General features: G+C 36.9%; 1 protein-coding gene across 1 annotated transcript in view; it reads left to right on the forward strand.

Moving 5' to 3' along the window:
- Window positions 1-25308, forward strand: part of LOC137390735 (titin-like) — a 133535-nt gene that overhangs the window by 54566 nt on the left and 53661 nt on the right. The window contains exons 31-46 of the mRNA XM_068077057.1: window positions 1399-1582; window positions 3909-4641; window positions 4917-5137; window positions 6785-6939; window positions 7788-8048; window positions 10445-10508; window positions 10911-11027; window positions 14391-14623; window positions 15799-16025; window positions 17557-18164; window positions 19344-19498; window positions 20313-20442; window positions 21008-21403; window positions 21768-23271; window positions 23436-23762; window positions 23913-24055. Coding sequence (XP_067933158.1) covers window positions 1399-1582; window positions 3909-4641; window positions 4917-5137; window positions 6785-6939; window positions 7788-8048; window positions 10445-10508; window positions 10911-11027; window positions 14391-14623; window positions 15799-16025; window positions 17557-18164; window positions 19344-19498; window positions 20313-20442; window positions 21008-21403; window positions 21768-23271; window positions 23436-23762; window positions 23913-24055 — 5458 coding nt within the window. The remainder of the gene's footprint in view (window positions 1-1398; window positions 1583-3908; window positions 4642-4916; window positions 5138-6784; window positions 6940-7787; window positions 8049-10444; window positions 10509-10910; window positions 11028-14390; window positions 14624-15798; window positions 16026-17556; window positions 18165-19343; window positions 19499-20312; window positions 20443-21007; window positions 21404-21767; window positions 23272-23435; window positions 23763-23912; window positions 24056-25308) is intronic.

The following is a 25308-nucleotide window of genomic DNA, read 5'->3' on the forward strand; positions in this document are numbered from 1 at the left end:
TTCTATAAAATACAACATTTTTAGACTAATTGCTCCTGAAAAGATTTGGTCAGGTTTCAATTTGAAAATGATAATATTGTAAAAATATTTCCTAAGAACAAATTGATTGTACCCTAAAGATGAACCTTCACAAAATGTTTAGTAAAATCTATTAGAAAGTATCGGTATGTTTCTATTATTTGCGATTGCTTTGGATGTTTGAGGTGATCTGATTGACAGATGATTTAACATTAAAATTGATAAAATTTGATTGCGGTTGAAACGCTCAGATCAAGCAGATGTACTATTATGATGTCTATAGTTGCAAAGAGACCAACAGAATTAGAGACGCGTAACGCGATGACTTGAACTCAATTGTCGGTATCAACTATCGCAACCATAACAACTAGTGATGTCATTTAGCACTTATTGTCTTTTGAGCGTTTTAATCGCGATGGGGTTATGTCAATTTTAAATTTTGAAACATCCTGGCAGTCAGATCACCTCAAACACTAAAACAGTCTCAAATGATAGAAAAATACTAATACTTTCGGATAAAGCCTACTATAATTTTGTGTGTGTTCATTTTCAAGTATCACTTTTAAAGACCAAATGTCTGTCCTTTCTCATACATTAAAAGTTGTTAAACGACCAGGTAGTGGCTTGGCTCTTCAATGTCATGATGGCACAGACTACTAAACTAAAAAATTAACTGAAACTTTACAGAAACCAAAATTAAACAAAAACTAAATTAAAACTAAACTGAAACCGTCCTGGAACTAAAATAAAACTATGCTGAAACTAAACTGAAACTACCCTGAAACTACCCTGAAGCTAAACTGAAACTACCCTGAAGCTAAACTGAAGCCATCCTTAAACTGAAACTATGCCGAAACTCTAGGAATACAGCTCATCCCCAGGTTGCTATAAAGGCTTTTCAGCTGCACAAAACTGCTGACTTGTTATGGTTGAATAAATAAAACAAAATTTGCTAGTACGCTAATAATAGGATTTACTTTTGTTTGGTTTAGTTTGAATTTAGTTTGGTTTGATTAGAGCATAAATAAAAACTCCATTACTTAGCTTAGTTATTATTTAATTTCATGATCTTTTCTGTTTTAAATATAAAAAATCTAATCAGTATTAATCAACTCCAAGAATCTATAAATTGGAATCTGGAAACAGAGTGAAAATGTAGCCTCTTGCCATTGTGGCTCTCTCACATTTAACCAATCAGTATGGAGGACGCTTAGCAAGGTTTTTTAACAAAGTGAAGCAACTTATTCGTGCTGAGCTAAGCGATCGCTGCCTTCAAAGCATACAATAATCACTATTCTTAACTGATTGTCTTGCCTGATTTCAGTGTGATTATAATAAAAAGCTAGACGCATTACTCAGTGTACCTTTTTCACTGTTTAGAGTGAGAGCTGGATGACCGAAGCTACAGTACTACTGAACAACACGAATGCACAGTCGCTCTCCTGTAGAGACCCTAATCAAGTCTCCGAACTGCAAGTTAAACTATCTGACTTCAAGCAGACGCAAGTTCCTTTACAGAATGATAGAGTGAACAACATGTCTACCTTGTCTATTCAACTTTATGGTCAGTTGACTTTACGGAAGTTTACTTACTCGGAAGTTTACTTACTTTACTTACACAGTGTGACCTCTACATGTAAAGTTCATTCGCTTTGAAGTTTTCTACAAGCATCAAAGTTGTTGTATGTCAAAGCAAACATTCTTATAAGAGTACATTGTATTTTGCTTCTGTTAGGGAAAATATTTTATAAGAATACACAGTAATTAGTTCTTATGATAAAGTCCTAATAAATGCTGCAGGTAATCGCGCAGGTAATTGCGCATAGCTTTGAGATAAATTGATTACATAGAGTTTTAGAAAGTTCAATATATAAAAAACTAAAAATTAATAAGATAGAAATCCATAAAAAGTAATCAATAATAAAATTAATAATATAATATAAATAAGATAAAATTCAATGAAAAGAGACTCATTGTTACTATACCTTGGGACATGTGAATAGAAGTGTAAGGCTTAGGTTCAAAGATATGGATAGGTCGCGTAACTTACTCTAACATGAACTAAGGGATCGTAAATTTAACCTAGTTTGTAAATCTTCCATTCTTTTACAAGCTGAATGATAGCTAACGTTCCATTCTTATACCTTTTTACTTGGTGAATAAGAAATAATTTATATATATTTTATTCATTAAAATCGATAGTCCTAATTGGACAGATTACAATTTAGTTGTAGACTCACAGGTAAAAGTAATAATAGAGATAATCGTCATAACTCGGACTATCTTACAATTTAGTTGTAGACTCACAGGTAAAAGTAGTAATAGAGATAATCGTCATAACTCGGGCTATCTTACAATTTAGTTGTAGACTCACAGGTAAAAGTAGTAATAGAGATAATCGTCATAACTCGGACTATCTTACAATTTAGTTGTAGACTCACAGGTAAAAGTAGTAATAGAGATAATCGTCATAACCCGGGCTATCTTACAATTTAGTTGTAGACTCACAGGTAAAAGTAGTAATAGAGATAATCGTCATAACTCGGGCTATCTTACAATTTAGTTGTAGACTCACAGGTAAAAGTAGTAATAGAGATAATCGTCATAACTCGGGCTATCTTACAATTTAGTTGTAGACTCACAGGTAAAAGTAGTAATAGAGATAATCGTCATAACTCGGACTATCTTACAATTTAGTTGTAGACTCACAGGTAAAAGTAGTAATAGAGATAATCGTCATAACCCGGGCTATCTTACAATTTAGTTGTAGACTCACAGGTAAAAGTAGTAATAGAGATAATCGTCATAACTCGGGCTATCTTACAATTTAGTTGTAGACTCACAGGTAAAAGTAGTAATAGAGATAATCGTCATAACTCGGGCTATCTTACAATTTAGTTGTAGACTCACAGGTAAAAGTAGTAATAGAGATAATCGTCATAACTCGGGCTATCTTAAACTAGTTGAAGTTCAGACTAACTTTGCTTATAAATTTTTGTGTGTTTATATTTGCTGTCTTATTGTTTATTTTCATCAGACTTCAATTTGATTTAAAAACTGGAATACTTGCAAAATTTTTGTTTTTCAAATGTTGTAAACTACTTTGGTGGTGACGTCAAGTACTTGTAATAATTTTAAGTATTTTTGTATTTCTTGTTCTATCCTTAAATTTTATCTTCTCAACACCTTCACTCAAATTAGACCTTTTCTTCCGGTAGCCATTGAGTGATGTATGGGTGCATCCCCGGGTGCACGCTATACTTCAACAAATGCGGTACATGTATATGTTAAATAAACACATAGGCAATTTTTCTCTTATTAATGTATGCATCGAGCGTGTCAACATTCCATTTAATTGTTGTCCTTTTTCAAGTTTTTGAAGAGTTTATTTGTAAACTAAGTGAATGTCCGGCTTTGCAAGGGTAATAAAAAAAAGTTTTGCACAGAAAACTTATTTTTAATTAGTATATACAACATGTACCATTGTAACTTTTAAATAAGGACGTTTGTTTATTTCTATGTATGCTATAAGGTAAATTAAGTTTATGTTATATATACGTATATTTACAGCATTTTGGGGAAGTCTGGGCAATTATTTTTCTTCTAGTAGTTTAAGAAAGCTAGCTGAAGTGTGCGTATTTTAACCAATCACCATTAAAGATTGGCAGGTATAGTAAGTATGTGCATAATTATTTTATAGTATGGCAAGTGGGTTGTGTGGTCCGGTGAATCGCACGCCTGTCTGCAGAACCGCGGTTTCCAAGTTCAATTTCAGTGCGCAGCAGTTTTTCATTACGAAAACTATATCGCTGTGACTGGACATACGGACGACAAACTGACAAACACTTAGATTTATATGCATAAATGTAATTTAGCGATTATCATTTTAGGCCCTGATGGAGCGCAAAAGGTTCAACCCATTACAGACAAGGTCGCTGACCTCCAAATGTTCATAGATAGGGCAGAGCATGATTTAGCGTCTCTTGCGCATTCAATCAAAAACTTGGAGGAGCCCTCTGAGCCAATGGACACAACTGATGCATCTACGCAAGGGCCTCCACCACTGCTACCTAAGCCACACCCACCTCAGCAAGCCAAGGAGGTTCCACAACCACAACAGTTGCAACAGGAACAACCACAACCGTTACAGCAACAACCACAACAACAGGCGCAACTTTTGCAACAACAACCACAACAACTGCCACAACAATTACAACAACAGCCACAATTATTGCAACAATCGCAACAACAGCCACAGCTGGTGCAACAACAACCACAACTATTACAACAACAACCACAACAACCACAACAGCAGCCACAATTGTTACAGCAACAACCACAAGTTCAGCAAACGCCCCAACAGCTCTCTGAAGCACAGTTTTCTCAGACAATTCATGAGCAGATGGAGGTGCAGCAGACAGTGACAAGTCAAGAGTTCATACAGCAACAACCACAATTTCAGCTTGAGAGGACAGACCAGATGGCACCTTTACCGGGTGCTGTTCAAGTGCTTCCAAAGATTCCTAGCAAAAGTCCTCCACAGACTATGCCAAAGCCACTAGCCAACGCACCGCCTTCATTTGTTTCTGAGTTACAAGGGGCAGAAATCGTGGAAGGTGAAAGGTAAGGTGCACTAGTCTTTATGCGACCCGAGGAGTCTTAACACTGCCTCCATATTTTTTTGATTTTTAACGTTTTGATGTGAGGTATAGGTTTCATTGAATATCTTTACGAATCATCTACACATGTTTATCATAATATGATAAATATATATAGATATACATGTATATTATATATACCATTGTCTCTGTAGCAGACACATGCTATCATATGTCATATCTAAACCATTTTGTATAAAAACAGCTATAACTGCTAAATCATTCCATCGCTGTCTGTAGGTTCAGCTTCCGGTGTGAGTTGCAAGGGACACCCGTCATCAAAGTATTCTGGTTTAAAGATGGAATATCTGTGAACTCTCCAGACTATGAGCAAACCTTTGAGAATAATGTAGCCATACTGACTATAGACGAGACATTTTCTGAAGACACAGCGGTTTACACCCTTCAAGCGACCAATGATTATGGCACGGCAGCGTCATCAGCAAAGCTTATGGTAAAAGGTCAGTGTCAACCGTAGGATTACCATCTACATGTATGTAAATCAATATATATATATATATATATGAAGCACTCACAGACACTCGCTTTCACTTCAACTCATTTATTTGTAAACAAATTTTTTAATTGTTTTAAATTTTTCAATTAATTATGCTGTTAGATTAAATTGAGCTGTAGAGCGCGGTCAGCCTATATTGTTGTTTGCTTTATTAAGTTTCATTCCTTTTCTTTTCCATGTCTACTTCTCCTTCAAATGTTTGATCCGGTTTTGTACTCTATACATGTGTCTGGTCTTCTTTATTGCGTGTTTGGATGGATAGTCCAATTCACTGGTCTGTCTGTATCTTTGGGTTTTCCGACGAGTTCCCGTGTTTGGTTCTGTCTCAGGCAAACTCCTATAACTACCCATTTGAAGCTACATTGTATTTTAATAAAAAGGAATCTATTACTAATGCATCGGCGCAAAAACAGAGAATATCCGCTATAAATGATTAATGAATTTCTAAGAGGTCTTATTATGAGGATGGCCCCTTGTGTATGTTGCCTATTGTGCAGCAAAACTATTGAGGGATTTAGTAAGATTGCTCTACATTATTTTGGCAGAAGTTTTAGTTTGAAGTCAAATTACCTATTTCTAACATAACTGAGCATTAAAATTATAAAAACAAACAAACAACTCCTTGTACATCTTTGCAGAGACGAGGTTTAAATTAGAAACACGAGCAAACAACTCCTTGTATATCTTTGTAAAGACAAGGTGTAAATTAGAAACATGGGCAAACAACTCCTTGTATTGCTTTGCAAACACCAGATTTAAATTAGAAACACGGACAAACAACTCCTTGTATATCTTTGTAAAAACAAGAGTCAAATTAAAAACATGGGCAAACAACTCCTTGTATATCTTTGTAGAGACGAGGTTTAAATTGATAGAACCAGACTTTGTTCGCACTCTAAAATCATGCGAGGCCTTTGAGGGCGGCCCGTTTGTCCTGGAATGTCAAGTTTCAGGCAGTCCAACTCCTGCAGTGTCTTGGTATAAGGATAATAAGAATGTAGATAATTCACCAGAATATGTGATTACTAAGATAAACGGCACCTGCACTCTGAGAACTAAAAGGTCAAACATAGATCATGTGGGTCGGTACACGTGCCTAGCCATCAACTCTGCTGGGGAGGCCAGTTCAACGGCTCGGGTTGAAGTTATACGTAAGAATCCGAGTGTGAGCTTCTGTGTTGCCGCGAGGACTATAGACTTACAGCTGCATGAATCTTTGGCCCTCATTGTGCAAACAACTCCGAATGTTCACTAACTCAACAAAGAGCATTGCTCGTCATTGAAAGTGTGTTAGTTGGCCCAAGTTTAAATATATTTTTATGCTCTTCGGAAGTTTATTTCGTGATAGACCAAAGTGTGTCAACTTTGTATGTAAATGATAGAAGTTTGACCCGAAGTATTTGAGCAAATTTGCTCAGACTAGATGTTTCTCAAGGTGTTTGTGTTGTGTTGGTAGACGTTTGGTTGCTGTGCCGTGGTTGCTGTTATACATCCATACACAAGTCCTTAATTGCCAGACTTATCACCGTGGATACGCCAATGACTCCTTCTAATCAGTTGTAGAATAGAATTGTTTCTCTTATGCTTTTAGCTGGTACAGCTCCAAGGTTAGTCGAACCTCTCAAGGATATGACTGTGGAGTCTGAGAGACCAGTAGAGTTTACTTGTAAGTTTGAGGCGTCACCAGTCCCCACCGTACAGTGGTTTAGAGAGGGGATCATCATCAAGCCATCAGCTGATTTTGCTGTAAGTTTTGTTGTAGTTTTGCTTATGTACCTGAGAGTATATGGTTAATTCTGGATGTTAAACACGCAAGCAAACATTTCATATGAATTGTACAAACAGTTATTTACCTATCATTAAATATATGACTACAGATGACTTCTTAGTAGTTCAATCATCGCATGACCAAAAAAATATATATACATGTATAAGAGGCATGAAAGCAGTGTTTAAGTACAAAGTACCACCTTATAAACTATAAATGCTCGTGGCCTAATGCTACTTTTCTATCTGCATTTATATATTTTGCTATCAACTATTAGTTAAATTTATATATCGCTTTAATTTTTTTTAGCTCACTGCTACTTGAGATCCAATCTACTAGTAACTGTTCATGTCACAAATTTATTTAATAGCTGTCGCTGATTCTTTGTAAAAAATTGAGAGTTGATATTGTCTTGGTAACAGGCCAAGACAATAAGGTAACTAACTCAAACATATAGATATTGTTTGATGTTGGTTATTAAACAATGTGTTTCTACAACAGTCAGTAATGTCATGTCCTTTGTTGTCTAAATAGGTTTTTCATTAGACTAGGAAACCTCAGGAGACTGTTTTATTTCATGACTAGTTAGTTTGGCTATTTACCATTGGACACAGGAAATGGCCTCTAGCATAACTCTAATACTTAATTGCTGGTCAGAAAAACACTGTAATCTAACTCTGATATTTACTGTTGGACACAGGAAGTACTCTATAGTATGACTCCAATATTTTCTGTTGGAGACAAGTGATGTTCATCACTTCATTTTCTTATTTACTGTTTCATGCGGTGTATTTTCTGAGGCTTTGTATAAATTGCTTTTTTATAGATACGAAATACAAACAAAACATCAACCCTAGAAATAAGTTTGGCGTTTCCAGAAGACTCGGGTACATTTATGGCAGTTATTACCAACTGCATGGGCGAGACAAGATCATCTTGTAAACTAGTCGTAAGTGATGCTCCGCCTACCGATGAAGACTTTGCAAACTCCCCTCCAAGTGTCATACAGCCGCTCAAGTCTAAGGAGTCTATTGAAGGGGCCAAGGTTAGAATGGACTGCACCATCATAGGCAGGCCGGAGCCAGAGGTGCGTTATTAACATTTTATTGAATATTTATGTGATTCAAGAGTGAACCTTGTTATGCTCTAATTAACAGTTCAAGTATATTTTAACGCTTCTAGTATTTGTATATCTATAAATCACAAAGTTTGTCATCGTCTGTCGTCATTCGGTGTCTATCCAATTATGGCGATTGAAATCTAACAATGAAAATCCGTATTGCAGAAGATTTGAGCTCGAAACTTCCCGTTTAAAAGGCGACATGCTAACCCATTAAGCGACACGGGATGCAATTTATTCATTGGGCGATATGAGTCATTATCTGGGTTAAAATATGTATAGTGACTCTGCGTTACGCGCAATGTCACTAGAGCTTGCTCCCACGGTTCTTATTGGAAAATTTCGCAATACAAATACTAGCTTACTCTAAGTAGCCAATGGCAGCCGCATTACCTGCCACTGTTAATAAGCTGTTCTTTAATACCCGTGCGACACCAAGCATCTGGCTAGTCATTAATTAAAGTAGAAACCTATCTGGAAAGTCAAATTTGTAATTTTTTCCTCACAAATCTGTTTCACTGTGTCGCTCGTCAGGTATTTATGTTGGAAAAAAATGTAAACACCTGACAAGATACATCGTGAAACAGATTAGTATTGAAAAAATTAAAAATTTGTCTTTCCAAATAAATTTCTACTTTGATTGATGGCTCCACTTGTTACTATTAGTATAGAGTTCTTTTGTGGTTTTGAATTTTACTTTATCTTATTTATAGTTCATCATAAAATCGGTTTAAGATATAAAGGTAGGATAACCAACTATTTATTCTTACATATACACATGTATACATATACACATGTGTATATGTATACATGTGTATATATACACATGTGTATATATACACATGTGTATATATACACATTCGCATATGTGTATACATGTACACACATGTATATATACATGTATATATACATGTGTGTGTATATATACCTGTGTGTACATATATACATGTGCATATATTTACATGTGTGTATATATACATGTATATATTTACAAGTATATATACATGTGTGTACATTATTATACATGTATGTATACATACAGGTGTATATATACATGTACATATACATATGTGTATATATACATGTGCATATATACATGTGTATATACACAAGTGTGAATATATATGTGTGTGTTTATATATATACTAGCCGTACAACCCGGCGTTGCCCGGGCAATAAAAAAGTTTTTGGACAGAAAATTTATTTGTATTTAACATATAACAACATTTGCCATTCTAACTTTCAAACTACATATCATGAGAAAAGTGTTTTGTGCAATTGAAATAAATAAAGAGAAAAAATAAAAACAATTGTAAAGATTTTCAAACTTTGTCTAACAATTTTTAAACTTTATATCATAAGGAAAATGTTTCATGCAAGTCAAATAAATTAAAAAAATAAAACGATTATAAAAAGGTTTAGATGTAAATGTGAAATAATTAGCAAGTAATAGCTAAATTAAGTCGAATTTGCTACGATTACAATAAAAGATGATTCAGTAATGATACAATTAATACGAACTGAGAAAACAAAATAAAAATCCTAAATATGTAGAACTAATAATAACAATTCTTGCATAGTAGTGTGTGTGTATAAAAAGGGTTACTGTTCCACCAGAAGCTATCCATCAAAACTTTGAATACAACCATACTGGTACCTCTCAATACTGGTACAAATTTAAAAATGAGATATGGTACTGTTTTTGTCTGACCGAACGGAGAGACAATGTCGAGGCTCTTCCCATGGAGACAATATAACTGTCTGCTGAGAATAATTGGCTTTGATCCCAGATATAGTAATTGAACCTTATGAAAAATATTTCTTAACAGGGGCCTCATAACGCGTGACCGCATTGCTAAAATAATCAGCGTGTGCTATAGCTATAGCCAGAGCGACACACACACATACTTTGAGAAATATACATATAGATAGAAGAAGATAGAAGATATATATTTCATATTAAAGCTCTCAAATCCAATTTGGGTTAAACTCGTTTAAGACTGGAAGTATTAAAAGAATTACGAAGAGAGCATAGTACATGATGTTATTGAGTATCTACTGTAGGATTGTGTAAAGGTTATCTGCATAATAACGTTTGATTGACTGCGGTTAGTTCATCTGAATGGAATGCATGAGAACTAAAGTACATGCTAATTGGCAGCGCTGAATGTCAAGCTGTTAGTCACTCATCTTGGTTCAACATTCAGTTAAGCTTTCTCCCACTTCATTTATCACTTTTAAATGAAGATATATGCGTGTATGTATATATACACACATGTATCATATAAAACTGATGAAATACTAGGATTTTGATTCCAGTGATGAATTTATATTCTAAAAACTAGAAATCTTATGTTTTTCAGATAATTTGGTTTCACAATGACCAGCTCTTGAAGGAATCACAAGGAGTTCAGCTACTTTTTGAAGGCAAGTCTCTAGTAATACTTACATGTATATTGTTATTGTCACTTGGTGTTTGTAGAATATTTACTGCAGTCAGTGTAGTGTCTTCACCGTCAGCAGTTAGTAACTAATGGTAGTTGTTGATATAATGCTGACTTAGACAGTGCTGACCAGAGTTGGGTAACCCCTCTCATCACTAATAACGTCCTCAGAGAAGACACCTGTTAAAATTGTTAGTAATGTTTCATCCAAGTCATCAGCTATGACCTAATTACATTTGGTTATAGTTAGCTTTATGCTGTTGCTTTATCATCTATTTGTATAGAGCTTCCGCTTAATACACCTTGTGTGATCAAGGAGTTCACTCGGTGATGTCATACAAACATATAGACTATGAACTTGAGAATGTGGCTTACAATGTTGTAGGAGACAGGTGCAGTCTACTCATAGACAAAGTTAGCCAGAGTGATAAGGGATTGTATAAAGTGATTGCAAGAAATGCATATGGAGAAGCTGCTAGCGACTGCACACTGCATGTAGAGGGTGAGTCACACTTTTGTTTGCACACTACTCTATACTAAAGACTATACTGGTTGTTCCCTTACCGACCTTTCTGTATACACAAGACACTATACTAAACACTATACTGGTTGTTCCCTTACCGACCTTTCTGTATACACAAGACACTATACTAAAGACTATACTGGTTGTTCCCTTACCAACCTTTCTGTATACACAAGACACTATACTATACACTATACTGGTTGTTCCCTTACCAACCTTTCTGTATACACAAGACACTATACTATACACTTTACTGGTTGTTCCCTTACCAACCTTTCTGTATACACAAGACACTATACTATACACTATACTGGTTGTTCCCTTACCAACCTTTCTGTATACACAAGACACTATACTATACACTATACTGGTTGTTCCCTTACCAACCTTTCTGTATACACAAGACACTATACTATACACTATACTGGTTGTTCCCTTACCAACCTTTCTGTATACACAAGACACTATACTATACACTATACTGGTTGTTTCCTTACCAACCTTTCTGTATACACAAGACACTATACTATACACTATACTGGTTGTTCCCTTACCAACCTTTCTGTATACACAAGACACTATGCTATACACTATACTGGTTGTTCCCTTACCAACCTTTCTGTATACACAAGACACTATACTATACACTATACTGGTTGTTCCCTTACCAACCTTTCTGTATACACAAGACACTATACTATACGCTATACTGGTTGTTCCCTTACCAACCTTTCTGTATACACAAGACACTATACTATACACTATACTGGTTGTTCCCTTACCAACCTTTCTGTATACACAAGACACTATACTATACACTATACTGGTTGTTCCCTTACCAACCTTTCTGTATACACAAGACACTATACTATACACTATACTGGTTGTTCCCTTACCAAACTTTCTGTATACACAAGACACTATACTATACACTATACTGGTTGTTCCCTTACCAACCTTTCTGTATACACAAGACACTATACTATACACTATACTGGTTGTTCCCTTACCAACCTTTCTGTATACACATCTAGTTTTTCTCAATTATTCTATTCTGCTTCTCAACTCATTTAGAGATTCCAGATTAAATGATCTTCAGTGTAAAACTAATTCTCATTCAGAATAGAACTGGCTGATATTATTGATCCACATTTTTTGGCAAGCCTTGGTCTAGGCTTATCACTGAGTCCAAGTACAGGTATTGTAGGTCATGTTCTAATTAACTACAGATCAGAGTACATATGTTGCTAAGACAGTAAACACTTTATTCTTTGGAGATTACTCAATCGATATCTTTATTGAGGCTTTCCTTCAAGTATATAGAAACAAAAGACAACATTTAAACCTTAAAAAGCATCCACAGTAGAGAGTAACCAATTACAGAGATCAGAAGGTAACTAGAATGTTTCTAAATGTACCTTTACGAAATCATAGTCAATATTTTTGTTTAATGACTTTTCAGTATGCGTGTAAACATCTGTTATGTTGTTTGGAGACTTGAATATTTTGATTAGTCTGTATGAAGTATTTGAGGCTGAAACAGTAGACTGGCAAAGTTTTGTGAAAGATTGATAATGCCGTCCAGCCAGGGTAAAGAAACCAATCTCCTCATGTTCAGCAGTATCAGTGAATTTTCAAATACACCAAGTATGATACGAATAGTACCGTTTTGACAAAACCATCTTTTTGAAATTTTTATTGATAGAGCCAATAGAAACTGCTGACCTGCTTTTCAGCTGCTGAACCATAACTGCTGACTTTTATTTTGAATATTCAAATATTCAAAATAAAAGTTCCTTTTTGAACTGGAGAGCTGTAAGGAACACGAAAGAAAGGCCCTGTGTTATTTACAATACAGTATTAAATGCAGCTTCATTTTAGTTGGTACAGTTTCCACCTTGGTTATTCTGGTTGCTAGTTGAACAAGGTGTTCCATGAATTGCACATCTTTAGTTCTGTTTGGTCAATTTAAAGTTATACAGCGATAGGGGGTGGTAAAGGTAATAATACAGCTTTTGCTAAAACCTGTCATTGGAGATACTACTGGTATGTTTTGTTATAAAAGTAGTCTGGTGTCTTCACATGTAGATATAGTATGATTTAGTTGAGCGTCCATCAGTCATTAAAATGAAAGAAATGATAAGCTATTTAGCAAAGAGCAAAGAGAAGAGAATTCCAATTGTTACACTTTTTCAAAAAAATAAATTTGAAGTTTTTTAATATTATTTTTTGAGTTTTTACTTGCGAACTTTTGATGAAACCTAAATGTTATACTCACGCGTTTCTAATAACGTTTGGTTATTGTCTCCTCCTTATTTATGTCTAACAGCACTCTAATTTGCTCTAATTATTACATAGATATTGCACAACAGAAATTGTATAACCGAGCAACTACTATAAACAATCGGTAACCTGTTTCAGGCCTGCATACTTTCAAGCTATATATAAAAGTGTGCTCACTCTAAGAATAAGATATGAAGTGCAATGTGGGTAGAAACTGTTAGCTTCCAGAAAGTACCCTAATTGCTGCTTGTAAATCATACTAATTGCCATTATGGCTCGGCATCGTCAACATTAGGAGGAAAAGGCAGCTGCTGAAATGGCTACATTTGTGATGAGGAAAGATTAATGCATTTGTGTAATATAAATAATGAATCGCAATGAGATACTGGATGTATTTGATGTAAAGTGAATCGTCAGCTCTTCTCACTCGGGTGATTATCCATTGAGGCAGCATACGGTTCTTCTTAGCTGCTGCCAATCTTAAGCTAATAATCTCGATATTTTTATTTGAGTAAAGTTAAACAAATAAGTCTGGTAGAATAAAGGCAATTGACTGTCCCTCCTCGTGGATGGTCAGCTATTATGTCTGAATGGACACAGGAAACTGTTTATACTTCTCACACCTTCTCGGATAGTAAGTAAATATGTAGCTCTATGAATTACATAGCTCTCTGAATTGGCTAGTTCTATGGATTGAATAATTCTATGGATTTACTAGCTGTATAGATTGACTAGCTCTATGGATTAACTAGCTCTATGGATGCACAACTATATGAATAGCTAGTTTCTTTGGATTTCTACACGTATTTGGCCAAGGTGAACTTTAGTGCATTTTTATGATAAAACCTCGCGTAAAACATATTGTATATAGCTTGTAAAATTTTAAAAGAAAATTAAAAAATCATGGAAAATCAGCCGGATTTGTGAAACTGAATCTTCAAGAGTAAAAAAGTAGCGATGACTTATCAGTCCCAAGTTTCAAGTCGAACATTGTCTCTTCCGTAAGTCATACTGCCACACTGTCAGGCTCGTAGAGGTTACACGTCTTTATTTTTGCAGGCATCAGCGAGCTGAGTGATGCATCCATCCCAGGAGTGCCATCTCTGAGAGTGCCTAGGCAGTTCTCAGAGGCAATGACGAGCATTCAACAGCAACAATTTCAGCCATCACCAGGTACTCCTAGCAGGCTGGGAGGTGCTCCAACACTAATACAACCTTTCCATGACCAGAGAGTTCGACAGGGAGACTCGGTGACGTTTACATGCACTATAACAGGCACACCTAAGCCCAAGGTACGGAGAAAATAGAGATGAAGTAAGGTTTTCATATGAGTATCGTGAGAGGGAATCTCATATGTTATGTAAAGAGTAGTTATGACAATTATAATAATAATAGTTTTATCTTAAATGAAACTGACACCAAGTCATACAACATTCATTGGAACAAGGACTGCAGCATTTGTGGAACAAAGGCTGTCATTATGTGATGTGTTAGTAGGCCGGCTGAGAGAGCCTTTTAGGGTAGAAAGTTTGTTGTGTCAGAACAATGGAATCGGGAAGTTTAGAAGCATCGGGTAAAAAAATAGGTTTTGCAATAATAATATATTTTTTGCATCATAAGTTTATTGTTAAGCACTATATCCCAATAGTGCTGGTATGTTATAGCCACAGCCGCTGCAGATTTTTTAAATAACTTATTTCTTACCGTGAAGGAAAAAATATTAGTTAAAAGTAAGTTAAAACAATATTGACACACAATTATTTTTAAATACTAACTTTTTATAAATCAAGGAGTGTAATCCTAAACCTAGTTCACATTGGTTACTGTTTGAATGTGAAGGTCATATGACTTGGCCAACCATTTGTATCTGTTTGAACTGCAATAAATGTGCGCCAGGCTTCAGTTTCATTTGTTCAATTTGCGCTGCCATGAGTTGATTTCTTATTTTGCTCTAAACACTGTTTGCATTGTACGTCTTTTATAACCAAAGCACTGACAGGCTATGTTGAGTATCCTAATGCTGCTAGTGCCACAAGAACAGTCTGTAGAGAATTTGTTGAGCGTTTTCAAGGAAACAGATTGTTTTTGTATTGGTAAAAAATTAACAGGGATTCTAAAAAATAACATTCAAATGTGAATATTGCCAATGCTGAGCTGTGAGATGACTTTCTGGCTGATTAGAACAACAATAATCAAAATATGATAAAGCCCAATACAAGCATATGAGTTTTGATCAATATATATTGCACAATAGCTGTAATGTAGATCTTTATTCTACATAGAGCTAACTGCTAGTGTATAATGAGGAAGTGTTCATCTTATGCACTCATATAATATTTTTAATTTCTTTAAGATGTTAGACATTATATTATTACATATTAAACAAATATTATTATTTAATATTTATTTCATTGACTCTATTTTCTCAGTTTATAAAGCCAATATAATTGTGTATGACTGTATCTAGGTCAAGTGGTTTGTCGGAGGTGAACCAATTGTTTCCCCTGACTACCAAATATCCAATGTGGGTGACAACTACACACTCAATATTCAAGAAGTGTTTGACGAAGATGCTGGGAGATTCTCCGTTCTCGCAGAGAACCCACATGGGAAGACTTCATGTACGGCCACCTTGCACATCGACATGGATGATGATGGCAGCTCTACATATAGCTCCAAACAAAATGTCACTCAGTGAGTCGATTTACTTGAGTTTTCGCAACTTCTATGTTTGCTATGGTTACTAAATTTAGAGAAGGGAAAGGCTGCGGTTGCCCGCCAAACAGCTCATCAGTGATATATGTACGTACTTTTGTATCAGACTGTATGATTATGTAGTGAACACACATCAGAGGCTATAGGTAGACAGACTACCCTTTGGTTTACTAATTGGCTGTTAAATGGAGCCATAACTACAAACCACACAGAGAGCTGTGAATCACTGCCTACCAATTCGATACGTGCAGTCTGTTGCTGTTAGCTTAATGCTAATGCCTTTCATTTGCTATATTTACCTGTTGGGCAAGTCTTTATAGATTTCCTTTCTCCTTCAAGAATGCATTTTGTGAATTCAAGAATGTTCAAGAATGTTTTTTGTACGCACTCTACTTTCTTTTGTAAGTTTATCAATTTGAAGGGTGAATTTATATTCGTAGACTTGCAGCTCAGGCAAAATAATATTTGTCATTAACGGCATGAGATGACTTCCTAATTGGAAATTATGGGTTACTTTTCAGTGTACTATCTCTACTTTATAGCTGTCAGCCTTGATGTGTAAATGTGTGACACTTAAACTGGTTTAGAAATAATTAATAAACACACAAGCTGAATGATATCTTGTAATAACATAGTTGTTTTAAATGTGCTAAAATTTATGCAATAACAAAATTCTGTACATGCAACCAATGAGATGACTAATCTGTTGGTCAATTCGAAGCTCAAACCTGTGAGGTTCAGTTTATAAGACTGACACCTGACACTCTAACCAACTGAGCTAATCATCCAGTATCACTAGCCTCAGAATAACTGTCATCAAATTATAGTGAATAACACATCATCTTTGTTATATGTATTATATTATATTGTCTATGTGTCTGTTACTCGTACTTTCTATGACTTTACTGTCTATGTTTTTGTTACTCATACTTTTTATGACTTTGCTGTCTATGTGTCTGTTACTCGTACTTTCTATGACTTTACTGTCTATGTGTCTGTTACTCGTACTCTCTATGACCCAACTAATATCTTCATGTCCTACCACTGCAATAATCTCATATTTTTGGGTAGTATGGCAGTATAATACACATACAAAATCAATCAGTCAGACAAGCATTTATGTTCTAGTGTAATCAAAATATATTGTTGCAATGTAAATATTATTGCAAGGGAAGGTAACTTCAAATCAAAATGACTTACAAAGATTTATTGTATTGTAGTCTATAGAAATATCAGTTTTAATGTTATCACTACCGGATAGAAATATCAGTTTTAATGTTATCACTACTGGTTTTTAGGCATGTTTATGAGACGGAGATAAGCTCATGCTTGTAGTATTACTACGATTATTATTATTATTAATATTATTATTAGTATTAGCGATAGACACGAAACAGTCAGGTCATTGATTAATAGCTTCTATCGTCATTCATTTTGTCAGTTTTATACCAAAAGATAGAGTTCATGTAGCATACACAGTGGAACAGTAGCCTTGTTATTATTCCTACAGACATGACACGCAGACGATATCATATGGTGGTCAGATGACCACCCAAGAGCACAGGGTGATGGAAACAACAGTGGATGGCAAGACTGAGAAAGAAGAGCAGCACAAAACTTCAACGATTACTATGCCGGATTTGACAGACCCACCTTCTGCATTCAAACCTGTTGAATTCAACGTTCAAATAGGTCAGCCACTGCCTCAGCCTACTGTCCCGGCAGCAGCGCCTGTCCAGCAATTTCCCGTGCAGAAGATGCCGAGTCGTCAGCCAGCGCAGACACCACCTCCTCACCAGTCGAGGTCGACAAAACAAGCGCCTATTCCGAGGAGTCCGGCGCCCCGACACTCAACACCTAGGTATTCGTCTCCCTCGCCACACCGGCCTATGATGAGATATCCTTCTGAGCCATCACTCGCCTCTACATACTCGCAGTACTCCGAGTATACCTATAGCAGCAGAGACGTCAGTCAATCACCACAAAGGATTGGATCTGTTAGTCACTCCCCACAGAGATTTACTCCTGTACACATGGAGGTGCAGCTGAATGGAGCTTCTGAGCAAGGTTACCAGCTGAAGAGACCCTCTCAGTACTCTAACACATTTGGCAAAAGAGGTTTGTCACTGTATACACATTGAACTACATATGAATATGTAGTACATTACGTGCTAATTAAACTATTCAGTAAAATAATAAATTAAAAATAAATTTAGAATAAGTCATCTACTAGGATAGGTATCCTCTTTAATATGAATATCTCATTGATTATGTTTTCAGATTTTCAGGTGTTTTCAGACAAGATTTTGTAGAGCATGAACTATCTAGTAAGATAGGTAGTATTTTAGGATAACCTTATGAGAAGACAACTACGTATTTTCTAGTTTTACGAATACATTTAAATGTTTATTATTTGTATACTTTTTGCTTTATTTTTAATATCGATCAGCCACTTCACCTTTACTCATCAAGTTGTGATTTTTTGAGATGAGAGACTTCAGACATCATGTACTGGAAATTCCTTCAGGCATAAAGTCAAATACTTGCTCGAGTTTTATGTCATGTCTTGGAAAATTTGTATGTTGAGGTGAGCGAAAGTAGAAGTTTGACTTTCCTTGGAGGTAGAGGTTGGACTTTACTTGGAGGTAGAGGTTTGACTATATTTGGAGGTAGAGGTTTGACTATATTTGGAGGTAGAGGTTGACTTTACTTGGAGATAGAGGTTTGACTGTGCTTGGAGGTTGAGCTTTGACAGCATTTGGAGTTAGAGCTTTGACTGTATTTGGAGGTAGAGGTTGACTTTACTTGGAGGTAGTGGTTTGACATTACTTGGAGGTAGAGGTTTGACTGTATTTGGAGGTAGTGGTTTGTCTGTATTTGGAGGTAGTGGTTTGACTGTACTTGGAGGTAGTGGTTCGACTGTATTTTGAGGTAGAGGTTTGACTGTATTTGGAGGTAGTGGTTTGACTGTATTTGGAGGTAGTGGTTTGACTATACTTGAAGGTAGAGGCTTGACTGTATTTGGAGGTAGAGGTTTAACTTTATTTGTAGGTAGAGGTTTGACTGTACTTGGAGGTAGAGGTTTGACTATATTTAGAGGTAGAGGTTTGACTGTACTTGGAGGTAGAGGTTTGATTGAGGTTAATTAGTTATAATACCTACTGGAGTTTGCTGGTGAGATTTAGTTCTGGCTTCCGATCTTTGTCTTGTCAACGGATATCAGACAAAATGGCTGATATCAACCGCATGAAAAATATCTGTAAACACTATTTGTTAATATAATCATGTTCTTTGCAGTCGAAGCACCAAACTTCATTACACGTCTAACTCCAGTAACAGTCCAGGAGGGTGACTCCATCACTCTGATGGTCACCATCACTGGTACAGAGCCAGAAGTCACTTGGTACAGAGAAGGATCAGAAATAACTGAAATATACAAGAATGATTTTTCTGTGAGTTGTCTTTTCTAGATTCTCCTCAAATGCTGGCAGAGTCGTACGGTTTTAGACAAAAGTTTTTCTGATGTAAAAGCTAAACTGCTCATTTTAACATATTGCTATTAATCAGAATGTGTACAGTTAAAATTAGTGGTATACTGAGAATAAAGTGTATGCTTTTTGTAATTTCAATCTTGTCACATTTTGTATTTCTGACGTCTACATTTGCTACATATTTAGTGAGGTTTTGAGCATATATTCCAAAGCCGTCTTGTAACATTTTAAAGATGGTTATCATAAATTATGGTTAAGGCTTGTGTTGAAGAATCTGCAGTTGGAGGGTCAAGGACAACTGAGAAAATTCCAAATTTTCATAGACTTTTGCGATAGTTGCTGTCAGTAATGGTTTTCAGTTTTAATTGATGAAAAAATATTTTGTATTTTGCTCTTACGAATGCATTCCTTTAATTTTTGATAAGTTGACACATTGTACACGCTGTGAATATATCCATATATTTGATAAGATGACACTTGGACCTGCTGTGAACATATCCATATATTTGATAAAATGACACATTGTACATGCTGTAAACATAACATATCCATATATTTGATAAGATGACACATTGTACATGCTGTGAACATGTCCATACATTTGATAAGATGACACATTATACATGCTGTGAACATATCCATATAATTGATAAGATGACACATTGTACATGCTGTGAACATATCCATACATTTGATAAGATGACACATTGTACCTGCTGTGTACATATCCATTTATAAAAACTGGTGATAAACATGTTGGCTGTCATTTTGACAGACTCGACGAGAGGAACAGAACTACTTCCTGCACATACACAGGGCCTGTTTAGAAGACACAGGACTCTTTGCTGTAAAGGCTGAAAATGAAAGCGGATATGCAACCTGTGATGCCAACATCACAGTCATTTGTAAGTTTGTCATGTTGTTGGTTAAAATGGTGACTCTTTCAAATGTATCAAATTTTAATATATATACAGCAAATGTGTATTTATTATGATTATATGTTCATTTAATTATCTGTATTACTAAGTCCCACTTTCTGTGTGTCTGTCTGTTAGTCTTTTAACTTTTTTTGCCGACTTTGTTCAAACTTCACACTCGTATGCTCCGTACCTTCCACCTAGTCGCTAATAATGTTTGGATTAAAAACTTTATCAGGGTCATAAGAACCATCTTCTTAAACACCCATCTGATTAGAATCTCAAAAATGCACTTCCGCATGCATTAGGGACAATTAGGAACAATTACCCCCAATGAACGTGCTCATAGATTGTTGTTGTGAAAGCAGTGTAGGAGTTTGCATTAAAATCTACACACATGCTGCAGGCTATCTGGTTAAAATGAAAGAAATCCAGGTGGTTAACGCTAGTGGTTTGGAAAGTTTACAGGAAGTTAACTTATTGACTCATTGATGGAAGTGTTAAAGATGTCTCTATAATAACTCTATTCAGTCTATCCTTGGTGTGTTTGTAGCGGTGCTGCCAATCCAACACAAGCTGATGAAGTTCTCAGGTTTTGTTGAGGAGTCAACCCCGAAGGAACCTGTCCAGATCCGCCAGAGAAGCTTGCCACCGGCTAGCGCCCTTCTTAAGTGCCTTATGCTCACTCCTCTGCCCCACACTCGCCAGGTTTATGAAGGAGAAAGAATTGAGATCAAGATTAGACTTGATGTAAACCCTGAGCCTATTATCAAGTGGTATAAAGACGGGGTGGAGCTGAAGCCATCCCATCGCATCACTATAGACTACTATGGAGGCGTAGCTTGTCTCACATACAATGCTGTGATTAAGACAGATTCTGGTCACTACCTGGTACATGTTGTCAACTCTAAGGGTTCTCTAACCAGTGAGATGGACTTCACCGTTGAAGGTTTGTCAATAACCCTCGAGCTTTCCTCCCGCCTGTTGATTATTATATCGCTTTGCTTAAAAACTCACAGAATTGTATTGTTTTGTTCAAAAACTTACTGCAATTTGTTTTGTTTAAAAACTAACTGAAACTTATTATTTTGTTTAAAAACTCATTTGAATTTATTGTTTTGTTTGAAAACTAACTGAAATTTGTTGTTTTGATTAAAAACTCACTGAAATTTTATTATCCCGCTATTTTTTAAACTTCTTCGAAGCTTCGCAAAATGATAACGCTAAGGCTTTGCATGTGTTTAAAACTGCAGACAGCCGATATTCATCTGTGCTCATGTATCTACTTATATACCTATCTTTCTCTTATACAGGAGGTCCTCACCCAGTTGATCAGCCTGACATCAGTGGCATAGTGCCCGTCACCTCCCCAATGTATCCCCAGCAAGGACAATCCACAGTTAGACTGCAGACTTCTGACTCTACATCCATGTTTATCCAATCATCAGAAAGAAATCCCTTGCAAGGTGTTTGGGGTGCTCGGCAGCGTTCTGAGCCGCCTTCGGCGCAGTTTAAGCCAGTTTCGCTGACTCAGTCAGTGGAGAGACAAACTACAACTTCTATGGAACAGCGATCTGTGCAGCAGCTGCCTTCTCGATCCATTGACATGAGTCCATCTACTCCTAGTCATCATCCATCTAGACCTAGTGGATGGGAACCAGTTCAGGCTCCTCAGGCTAAACCACAGCAGCCCTTTTCGCCTGTGCACAAAGCAGTACAACCTATACAGAGTGTTCATTCACCTCAAGGCACGTCGCTTTTGCCTGGTCTGCCTCAACAGCCAAGTCAGAAGCCTGGCATCACCCAGTACCAGATGACACCACAAACACCTACTGCACCCCAGCAGCCGACTCAGCAGCCTGGCATCACCCAGTATCAGATTACACCACAAACACCTACTGCACCCCAGCAGCCAACTCAGCAGCCTGGCATCACCCAGTATCAGATGACACCACAAACACCCACTGCATCCCAGCAGCCACCTCAGCAGCCTGGCATCACCCAGTATCAGATGACACCACAAACACCTACTGCACCCCAGCAGCCAACTCAGCAGCCTGGCATCACCCAGTATCAGATGACACCACAAACACCTAATGCACCCCAGCAGCCAACTCAGCAGCCTGGCATCACCCAGTATCAGATGACACCACAAACACCAGAGGCATCCCAGCAGCCAACTCAACAGCCTGGCATCACCCAGTATCAGATGACACCACAATCACCAGGGACACCTCAGCAGCCAAGTCAGAAGCCTGGCATCACCCAGTACCAAATGACACCACAAACACCAGGAGCACCCCAGCAGCCGACTCAGCAGCCTGGCATCACCGAGTACCAGATGACACCACAAACACCTACCGCATCTCAGCAGCCGGCTCAGCAGCCTGGCATCACCCAGTACCAGATGACACCACAAACACCTACCGTGCCACAGCAGTCGACTCAGCAGCCTGGCATCATCCAGTACCAGATGACACCACAAACACCAACTATGCCTCGTCAGCTGCTGCAACAATCAAGTACTGTAGTGCATCAGAAAACTCAACAGACCACAACCCAGCAGCAAAGTCCTGCGCAACCAGTACAATCCTCTCAGGGTCCATCGCAACGCTATCCTGTAACTCAACCCTCTTCTCAAAAACCTCAGCAAAGATCTTCTCCAGCTCCTCTTACTTTTGGAACTTCATTTGCTCCCGAAAGTTCTCCTTCACAAAAAACCTCAGTGCAGCCATTTACGTTGCAGCAGCCACAACCTCAGCAGTCAGAGCTCTGGCAGCCAAGGCAGCCTGTGGCCCAACCATCCTGGCAAACAAGGTGCAAATCAAAAAATTGCTTTTTGAATGTAGTTCAAATCTTAGAGATATCACAGACAAGTAGTTATACCATCAAATAGTTATGAAATATTTCCTATGTTGAGCCCTGATATGATGCACTCACCGTCATTATAATTATACAACTAGCTAATTCATGTTTTGTAGGACTCCGTCACAAAGCCCTGTTCGACCACAGACACTCCGTGCACAGTCCTCTAGTCCTGTCAGGCTCCACAAATCACCCACTTCGCAACCACAATTTCGACCCCCTTCGGAGCCCCGCTCTCACTCACTCCAACAGCCAACTTCTTCCGCTCCAGACACACCTGGTCAGCTGCCACCAGGTTCTACTAGGCCTCGGTTCTCCAGACCACTTGGTCAACTTCCTATGGTAGAAGGTGCTCCGGTCCACCTTGAGTGTATATTTGTGGGTAATCCCACTCCAGAGGTGACCTGGAGTCGACGTGGCCAGGTGATACAAGATGGCAACAGGTAGCGTAGCTCTACACGCTGAACACTGTTAGAAAACTGTTTATAGCAATGAAGTAGCTTCTTGCAGTTTTGACAACTTAGTAATATTTTCATTGGTCAGTTGATTATTGTTACGTCGCAAGGGTTGCTAATCCATTTGCGTATGTTCAGGTATAGCATAATGACCACGAAATCTTCTGGTCATACCATGTTGACTATCAGACTAACCTTTCCTGAAGATCTAGGAGAGTATACATGCACTGCTAGGAATACAGCAGGAGAAGCTATTACTATCGGCCATCTTGTATCTGAAGGTGAGTGTGTCTATTGTATTTACTTACAAAATAGAATCAGCTGGTAGGGACTAGTTGCAGTTACTTTCTGAGCTCTCATAGATGTTTTAAGATATTCTCACTCAGGTCACAAGTCATTTGATTGTCAGACATATTGTGTAGCTGCAGATTCCAGCAGCTACATGACTGAGGACTCTAGCGACTGTGAATATACCAGTGAATGGGAAGAGAGCAGCAGTGTCTTTTCTTATATTGCTGACGGAGACTTCAGTTCCAGTAATTGTTTTGGTGCATGCCTTTTTTATACATTATAGATGTTTATGAATTAGCCTTCATCTTCCATCATCCTTCAATTTTACATAAAAATTGAAAACTGTTGTATGAGTGTTTAATTTTGCTGAAGTAGCTGTATGATCTGATACAGATTTCATTTAACATTTTACTTAGATGTGTTCTGCATGATTTGTGACTTTTTTAATTCCTCACCATCTGTCTGAGTCAGATGTCTGAGCATAGGCTAACAAACATCTAAGATTACAGCTACAGTCAAACCTTGACTACAACCACTTTAATGTACAAATCTTTCGCCGTACCACATAGATTTTGTGCAAATATTCAACTCAAGATTGGAAGTAGTTTTCAAAATGCTACATCCGAGGCTTCCAGAAACATACAGTTTTGTAAATCAGTACATATGTACTCGTTTTTCCTTCATATAGTTTGTTTCTACAATGTTTTAACATTAGTAAACAATATTTTAAACTGTTTTGAATTTTAAAATTTCAAGAAGACATGTAAGTGGTAATAAAGGTGGACTAAGTTATAAGATAATCCTTTACAGTCAGAGCAAGAAATTACATACAAACATGGTCAAATATCTTTTTATTAATTCCTTGAAAATCTTGGAAACTGCCTCATAGTTACCTGTTTGGTAGTTATCTGTCTAATAGTTATCTCTCTAGTAGTTATATGTCTAGTAATTATCTGTCTAGTAGTTATCCGTCTAGTAGTTAACTGTTTAGTAGTTAACTGTCTAGTAGTTATCTCTCTAGTACTTAACTGTTTAGTAGTTATCTCTTTAGTAGTTATTTGTCTAGTAGTTATCTGTCTAGTAATTATCTGTCTAGTAGTTATCTGTCTAGTAGTTAACTGTTTAGTAGTTATCTGTCTAGTTATCTCTTTAGTAGTTATCTCTCTAGTACTTATCTGTTTAGTAGATATCTCTTTAGTAGTTATCTGTCTAGTAATTATCTTTTTAGTAGTTATCTGTCTAG

This window comes from Watersipora subatra, chromosome 3, assembly GCF_963576615.1.
Source record: "Watersipora subatra chromosome 3, tzWatSuba1.1, whole genome shotgun sequence".
NCBI classification, from domain to species: Eukaryota; Metazoa; Bryozoa; class Gymnolaemata; order Cheilostomatida; family Watersiporidae; genus Watersipora; species Watersipora subatra.